Source organism: Gastrolobium bilobum, unplaced genomic scaffold, assembly GCF_033153095.1.
Source record: "Gastrolobium bilobum isolate Gb01-03AN ecotype WA unplaced genomic scaffold, APGP_CSIRO_Gbil_v1 utg53380, whole genome shotgun sequence".
NCBI classification, from domain to species: domain Eukaryota; kingdom Viridiplantae; phylum Streptophyta; class Magnoliopsida; order Fabales; family Fabaceae; genus Gastrolobium; species Gastrolobium bilobum.
Genome location: NW_026897886.1, coordinates 385,001 through 393,654, shown reverse-complemented (window position 1 = coordinate 393,654; position 8,654 = coordinate 385,001). Strand labels below are relative to the sequence as shown.

General features: G+C 43.4%; 2 protein-coding genes across 2 annotated transcripts in view; one reads left to right on the top strand and one right to left on the bottom strand.

Annotated features, from left to right (window-relative positions):
- Positions 1-3,830: 3,830 nt before the first annotated feature.
- Positions 3,831-5,427, bottom strand: LOC133311144 (cytochrome c oxidase subunit 2). The gene has a single exon (XM_061512163.1). The coding sequence runs from the start codon at positions 5,207-5,209 to the stop codon at positions 4,241-4,243; it is 969 nt and encodes a 322-aa protein (XP_061368147.1). The 5' UTR covers positions 5,210-5,427; the 3' UTR covers positions 3,831-4,240.
- Positions 4,065-8,654, top strand: part of LOC133311143 (ATP synthase subunit alpha, mitochondrial) — a 6,655-nt gene continuing 2,065 nt past the window's right edge. Inside the window, exon 1 of the mRNA XM_061512162.1 lies at positions 4,065-4,086. Within this exon, the coding sequence (XP_061368146.1) occupies positions 4,065-4,086 (22 nt within the window). The remainder of the gene's footprint in view (positions 4,087-8,654) is intronic.

Below are 8,654 nucleotides of genomic sequence, written 5' to 3'. Positions count from 1 at the left end.
CTTACACTTCTTAAGCACAGGCGCATCCTCGATCACAAATGGAAATGGTACACGGCCGGCATTTTCAGCCTATGCTGCGGGTTTACTAGGTAGATGCCTAGTTGCCTTTCAAAGGCCTTCAGTTCCTTGTCTGATTCTATGCAGACTATTGATTCAATAGCAGCCTATTCTCTGCTCGTGGCTATCTTAAATCTTAACCATTGATTCAATTGGGCAAAGAACAATCTATTCGTGCCATTCAACCTCCTACCATTCAGTCAGTTGCTCTTTTTCGGTATCGGCAGCATGAACAGCTGATTCGTGAACAGGAGATGCGAAGACACCACAATCGCCAGTCCAAAAGAATTGATCCGCTTCAAGAGTTAGCCCACCTCAAGGCCGAAGTCAAAGCTTTCTTCTAGCTTCTAGGTTTAAGTAGAAGGTGTCAAAGCGATATGACACAGAAGTTGAAGTTCGCTATGTTAACCATGGGTTCAGGCGAAGATAGCAAGTGTGAAGCGAGAATGGTCTTTCTCTTTAGGTTGGAATCAGGATCTATATCTATATGTTTTAAGCTTAAAGTCGTCTTGTTATCAATAGAAACTAGGAGTCTGCGCTCGCCCATCTCTTTTTATTGATTCTCGCTAAAGGATCGGGTACTTTGATTGGTATTAAAGTCAAGTGTTCTATTCCTTCGATCAGCGTCTGGGAGAAGACGACCCGACTGCAGACGGCAGATGGCGAAGAGCCGGGGCAAAGACCCTCTTTATTGGCTAGCGGAGCATGCCCTTCCGGCGTGGGTGTGCTGTCGAGTAATGGTCTTTCTTATCGATTACAAGGCAGGCCGGAGGTCGACTACCCAGCAAAAAAGATTTTATATTATGCGCTTCTAAATATCTATCAAGACAAATGAGGCAATAGCGGCCTAAGGGAGATGAGAATGGGAGCTTTGAATAAACCTTTCAATGAGCAAAAATATGACATTGAATGCTTGAGTCGCTGATAGGGGAGCCCTTGTCTCTTTTGATTTGAAGACCTTTGCGCTTTCCCTTTGGCGGGCTATTCCTTATTTATGTCCGCGGATTCTCTTTCTTTATCTTCATCCGCCCCTACTCGTCTTTGCCCTGCCATTTCCAGTCATTTACAATGCCAGTGATAAAATAATAAGGAAGCCGGCTCATCTTTGATTCTAATGTGCCAATTCCTCTCTTCAATGAAAGATTGATCCGTCACTTCCCGAAGAAAAGGACTCCTAGAGTGTGAACCCAGGATCCGAGATGTGGAAACATTTGCCGAATCTACATAGGCCGAAGCCTATAAATATAAAATATAAATTGAATATTCTTGCTCCATCCGGAATGAATTTACCACCTACCTTGGGATAAGTGGTTGCCGGAAGCTTGAGACTTGAATGGTAATGACTTGAACACCCGATTCTGGTATTAATATAACTTAAGAAGTTCATCCCGTGAGGTAATCTATACCCGTGCTATAAGGAATATAAAAACGGACTTGTATTTATCTTTTATAGGATACTGGAAATGAGACTACAGTCAGAGTCCGGGTGTAAGCTCAAGTAGTGGTAGCTCTTTGAATAACTAACTAGATCTTTCATTCCTACCCACTAAGTAAAGGAGTCCAGTCTGAGTAGCTGGATCATCGAAAGACTTCCATTAGTGAATCGTTATAGCATTTTGTATCGATAGCGCTTCTTTTTGAGGAGATTCCGTCTTTGATCCATGCTTGCGATCTCGGTTGTGAAATTTTCATTTTCTTTTGGCTTGGTAATGGTTTTCTTTTTCCTTAGGGAATGAATGTTGTTCCTTTGTTTCATCGCATAGAAGTTTAGTTTTGCCCAAGTCTGAAGATAGACATAGATATGAATCATCCGCTGTGGAAGGAGATGCGGCACTTGCCATTTCATCCCTAGCCTTCGTCTCGTATAGGACATTAGTTCAGGTCAGCCCCTTGGTATGCTAAGATCAGTATCACGCGTAGGTGAATCATTAAATGAAGAATTTGCCAATTTTTTTTTGAGTTATCGAGTGTAAATCAATGTTATGCCTTTTACTACACCACACCTGCTACCCACTTTCTTTGTTATTGGTTCAAAAAAGCCTAAACATTCCTTTTCTTATTCTTACTCTGCTTCATCCTATGGCTGCTCTTTAATATGTTCTAAAACCGCCAACCCTTGTTGTTACTTATTCATCGGCGGAGGATAGAGCTTTTCTTTTTCTGCTTTCCTATGATATGGATTTGGTTGATTCTCCTGTGGTATCGACTGCCTTTGTTCGGCTGAGACTTCCGCGTCTGCGGATTCTCTAGTAGCTGCTCTAGCGTCTGCTTCGTCGGGTGCTGAATCGGATGCTTTATCTGCGCGGTTTGAAACTCTTTGGAAAAGAAAATGCTTTGCCCAGGAATTCTAGGTTGAAAGCCCTCTCTGACCAAAACCAGGAACGAAAGTCTTGATCCTAGGCTTTGGAATAAATCAAAAGAGCCCGAGCCGAGTCAGGATACAACGCATAAGTATAAGCTGCTAAAGCATCAGGCAGGGCAAAGGTACTTTCCAGACCTGAATCTACAAAAGATAGAACCTAAATAAGAAGCCAGGGAGGCCTTATGGTAGAAAAAAGGTATGCAGGGGTTCTGGGTCTATTATAACCAGAAGGGGGGAGAACGGATTTTGGGACGTGTCTGTCCCCTTCTGGTTATAATAGCTGGTAAAATGTACGACCTCCAACTGAACCTAGCCCAAAAGAGTGTAAGCGAGGGATTAAAAACCTAGTTGATAACTTATAAAGTCAAGTAGAAAATCTTATTCTATTTGGATTCCCAACATGCAGAAGTACAAAACCAATTCACATAGAAACTAGAGTGAGTTGGATGGAACCTGATGATCTTCGAGGCCGAAGGGAGCTAGAGTGGAAGCTGGCGCGGAGTAGGAGCTCCAGCTCGCAAGCCACCACAATATAGGAAAAAGAATAAGCAAGAGGAGAAGGATGTGTCTCAGGTGCGGAGACCTGTTTAGAAGGTGAACCAGCAGAGTCAGATGCAACCGGGCATGAAGCAGCAAGTGCTGTAGATCTGGTATAACTTCTTCTCGGATATGTTTGGTTAAGTGAGGTGGCGCAACAAGCCGAACCACATGGGTCGAGTACAAAGCAACCAAATATCCGGACTTCGGAGTCGGAATCATAATTCAAAAAAGGTTTTTGTTCGCTCCGCAGGCACGAACTAGTCGAGATGTATGTGGTGCCCTTTCTTTCATTCACATTGATTGGTGAGGTTGCTTGATTGTAGGGGCCGGGAAAGGGTCTGCCACCACTGACTCAGATTTTTTTGTAATCGATGTAGCTTCGTCGTCTGTCTCGGGATCGGTAGTGTTCCCCCATTCCTTAGTCTTCGCTTAAAGGATGTTGATGTTTCTTTTATTTAAGATACAATCTGTAAGTAAGTTACCAAAACTTTTTGTGTTGTAGACGGCGAAGAGTCAATAGAAATAGAATAGGAATCCCTAGAGAAGAGAGTTCCCGAAAGGAGAAGGGGAATTGACCAGTTCTGGAATTCACAACTACAAAAATAACATCCAATTTTAGCGGCAACCAAAGCGACTTTTGAACCTTTCTTAAGCTCAGAGCAGAGTAGCTGGAAGTCAAGTAGAAGAATGAGTCTAGCGACCAGGAAGCATAGATAGCAAAGGCGGAGATGGTACTTTAACAGTCGAAGGAGGATCATATGCTTATAACATGCAATTTGAAATCACGTACTTACCCCGGGGTTGCCCCGAATCCACTAATCAAATAGGTAATGTTGGCGAATCTTCTGATTATCGAGTTTCAATTCGACAAGTACCAACAGGCCGAAAAAGACGAAAAAAAGGCCTTGCATACTCGAGAAGTCAATAGCAACCACTCTTACTTATGATATTCTTTACTTTCCTTGTTAAGGTCCCGCGGTAAAGTAAAAAAAAAGCTATAAGTAGGCTCGCTATTGCGAGCTATACGAGCTGTTTGCCTTTATACGGCTTCGCTATAGCTCCTATGAAGTGGTGGGCGCCTTCTAGAAGCTTCGCCAGAAGCAAGATGAGGTCGCTCTCCTTCGCTCGTTCCGTACTTGACTTACGAGCTCGTGTAGTACTCGCCCCTATCTCTAAAGGGGCTTATGCACTCCACTCGCTGTCTACTAAACGAGCGTTAGAGCGAGCGAAGCCTTCCTTTTAGTTCCCCCCTTATCCCTCACCCTACTCTTTCATTTCCGCTTAAGCTTCCCCTGTTTGTGGGATTAATTGATTGGATACCCGAGAACCATAATCTTTACTAGGAACAGCTTCTACGACGATAGGCGTAAAGGCATGATTAGTTCCACAAATCTCACTGCACTGACCATAGTAAACCCCTTCTCGTTGTACCGAAATAGAGATCTGATTTAAACGACCAGGTACAGCATCACATTTGACACCTAAGGAAGGTACAGCCCAACTATGAGGTACATCAGCAGGTGTTACAATAATACGTATATGAGTTTTGGCTGGTACAACCACTCTATTGTCCACTTCTAATAAACGTGATTGACCCAATTCTAGATCATCTTCTGGAATCGTATAACTGTCAAAAGTGAGTGACTGTTCATCGGAACTGTTATAGTCTGAATACTCATAAGTCCGATACCATTGATGTCCAATAGCTTTGATAGTAATGGCTGGATCTACTACTACCTCGTCCATTGAGTATAACAGAGCAAATGATGGTATAGCAATGAACATCGGGATGATACTAGGAAATATGGTCCGAAGAATCTCGATAGTAGTTCCATGAACAATCCTTTGCGGGATTGGATTTTTTTGATAGTGGAAATGCCATAAAGCGCGAACCAAGATCCGTGATACGAAAACCAAAATCAGAATGAGGAAGAAAAAGATATCGTGATGTAAGTCTATTATTCCTTGCATCATAGGTGTTGCTGCGTCTTGAAATCCTAATTGCCATGGTTCCGCTGCATCACAAGAAGCTAAAGTATAAATAAGTTTGAAAGCCAGATAGGCGAGAATGAAGACTTTACAAAAATGCCCAACCTTTTCCTTTTTTAACCATTCGAATGCTTTTTTTAGGGATTCCATTTTCTTTTTTTCTTTCTTTTCTTGTTTCCGCTCCCCCCAAAAATGAAGAAAGACTTGTCGGAAATCGCCTTGCCTGAACGGTTCACTTCTCCTTTCTAGAAATGAATTCATTCTATTGAGTTGTGGTTGGTTGTTGACCAACAAACAGAAAGCATGGGAGAAAGAAAGATGCACAAACAAACGAAACTGGAAACAAGGAAGGTAGAAGGAGCTATATCAACTACCTAGACCGACCTGCTATAAAAATTCCATAAACACCTAGCAAAGATACTGTACTGAATGACTGGATCGATCGTACTAGATAGAGAGTCTCAGATAGACAACCTTTCATACGCAATTCCTCGATCCAATCTCGCAGGTCTGATCGCACCTTAGATCAAGTTGTAACCGAAGTAGACCAAGAAGGGAGTGGAATGATGATGACCGGGCACTCTCTTGGATCTCTTTTCTACGCTCAGATCCACCACTCTCCTGTTGGCTACCTTGTTACGTCCTCTCCCCTCAGATAGGGAACCTCGCTAACCTTCTCGGCCAGCTACTCTAACCCTAACCACTGGGATCCCCTCCTGCCGGACTACCTGTCCATTCATTAATGGAATGCCTGAAGGGCAGAGACTTGAGTCAAGATAGACTTGTTTTCTTTTTCTTGAGTCCTCTCGCCTGAAACCGGCCTTCAACTGCGGAAACTGTTATTGCGGCTGTGGCTGGTAGAGAAGGTGAGAACCACCAGTAGGTCGATCCTCGCCCGTTATCTCCTAATCTTCCTAGGTTCCAACCATTTTTATATTCGTCACTAATCCTGTTGACCTTGCTCGGTGTGTTATATTAACATTTTCTTTGTCTTATACTCGGTTCGATTGACGTTTTTCGTGAAAGTGGGTTTGTATCTAGGGAGTCGAGCCCTATGTTCTTTTTTACTTAAGATTGGGTGATCCGGTGGTCTGGCCTTGGCCATTGTTTTTGCTGTGCGATCCCTCCTAACTGCCGAGGACATGCCCTCTCTGTGGAGGCAAAACGTCCTGCCCTCGTCTTTCTCACATCAATCAGACTCAGATCAATGCCAATCCTGTGAGCATCTTCTTCGAACCTCGACTTTGAGTTCCTTTATCAGCCACTCCTTTCTCTTTTTTTTTCTTCTGTGCTATTCAGTTAGCCCCCTCGTCCTATAGTGAACCTTTCCACTCTTCTCCTTCTTGCTAAAGATCTGGCAGAAAGGTTTAACCAAGGAAGTCTAAACAGGTAATAAGGTTTGAAGAGCTCACTCGTTAGAGAGTGAGGAGCAGGGATGATTTGAAATCTTGTTTTCACACCAACCCAATCTCTATAAAGAAAAGAAAACTATAGGATCCAGGTTAGTTTCCCAATCCAACGGATCGTAACCTTGGGGCGACCTCCTAACTAAGGTTATCATAGATAAGGGGAGCACGCCGGTCCCCCCACTGTGCTGGCTAGTTAGTAAACTAGGATGTTGCTGAGCAAACTAGCCAGGTAATGGTCACTTTCACAATCATCCTTTCATGGTCTTGTCTTGGAAGCAAGTTGCCCGAACGTAGCAACAACCGTTTACACGCCATAGCTATTCTATTGGCTCGCCTTTCATCGCTACTCGGAACCTCTGGCTGAAATGAATGACTTCAAAGGGCCAATCTCAGGTAACAATTATGCTGATACTTTGGTAGCTAAACTCACCATGGAATGAGGGACCGTACTCGTCTTAGAGCTATTTCGACTTATTCAATTGAAAAAAGAGCACTTCCTTATCTTACCTAATCAAACCTGATTAGCCGCATCGGGAAATCTAGGGGTTTATCGGTCAAGGTATTCAATCTCTTTTTTCGGAGTTTTCCGGGTTAAGTTAGGAGGGCTAAGGACAGGGAGAAAGAACGGCCAGGGGAAGAAGGAAGGTTGGATAAGTGTATGGAAAAGGGACATCGTTCTTTCGAGTGTACTCGCCGGAGACGGGCTGTCGAAGCCGCTGATGCTTGACAGCGCCTCAAAACCCCCGGAATGCCCTGGAGGGGGCCTTTGGTAAGAACATCACCAAAATGTGGCGTTTCCAACACTGACTTTGAGGGGCGCATGGAGCACCACCAACTCTATCAACCTCTTTTCTTAGACGATAGGTGAGACTGAATTTTAGATTCATAAACAAACTTACCCGTTGAAGCACAGGAGCGAAATGGATAGAATTCATTAACTATCATACGACGCGATGGGACTCAAGCTTTAAGTGAGAGGGGTGCCCTTACGTTACGGCGTTTAGCTGCTTCAAAGCAACCTGTTTTCGATATCTCGGACTGATCCTTATATAGACGAACATATACGCTAGCCACGAGCTGTAGTAGTAAGCAAGAGGTTGACCAGTGTGAAAAGTCAAACTGGATCCCATCCGATTAGGTGAAGCTCCCTTGTCTTGTACAGAAGCTGGAACCTCGCCTACCTTAGGAGTCAAATAAGATAAAAGCTCGTCAATCTCCCACTGAATTCTCATCTCATAATGGAAGAAATTGGATAAAGAAATCCTCTCTCAGTCATAAAGAGAGGGCTGGCTAATGCTATCCATTCCAGTGGAAAGGGGTAAGGGCGATTTCAATTGCATCACCTCAGAGATTCTTTCTTATTAGAGAGAATAGCTTGTAAGCACATCAGCTAGTCTGAAGCCCTTGTCTTTCTAGTCTCTTCTTTCGATACTCATAAAGTCCTTCTCTTTGAAAAGGACAGAAGAAGAAGTACTCAGTCATACTCTTTGATTTATACGAGTAGGAGATTCGATCTTGGGCATCTTACGGATGTGGAGTCAGAGGATAGCCTTTTTGATTCATCCCTTGCCGCCATACCTAGTGAAAGTAAGTCATCAGTCAGTAGCGAGCCGAGCCTATTAGCAATTTTAGCCAAGGACCGATCTCTATCTCTTATATATTCAAGGCTATTTCTTTTATCAGACTGAAGGTGCCTCACACGTCCTACTCCATCATGGGGAGTTGGCTAAATAACTCCGTAAGCTCCTTTAATAACTAGAGTGATCGTCCCTCTTGAAAAGAGAGTGATAGTGATGAGCGATTCCTTTGTCCCAATTAATAGGCTTCCCTTAGCGCCTTAGCGCATAGGGACAGACAGGTAAGTGGACATCTATTCTATTAGCTCACTCCTAAGCATAAACCAAGAACTAGACTAATTGTCCCTCGTCAAGAGAGTGACCTGACCTTATTTCTGAGCTGCCGAGAATCCTTCTAACTCTTTTTTGAAAGTCAAGAATGTGAAAACCGAGGCCATTGAATCTGCTGCAGATGTCATCATAGAAGAAGAAGCTGTTCTTCTTTTTTTGAATCTAATCACACGTTTGGAATCGATCTAGCTGCTTAGCTTATCTTATGTGGTTTGGGCATACGGATTCGGCTTTACTTTCTTTCCGATAGTCCTATCCTATTAGAAATAAGGTAGCAGCTTTTTTCGTGTAAATCTTAGTCGATAGTGGCTTTTTTTGCTTTGATTTGACCAGGCCAAAGGCGAAGAAAAAGGTCTTGGTTTCAAGCCAATAGTGACAAGGAGAATTCCC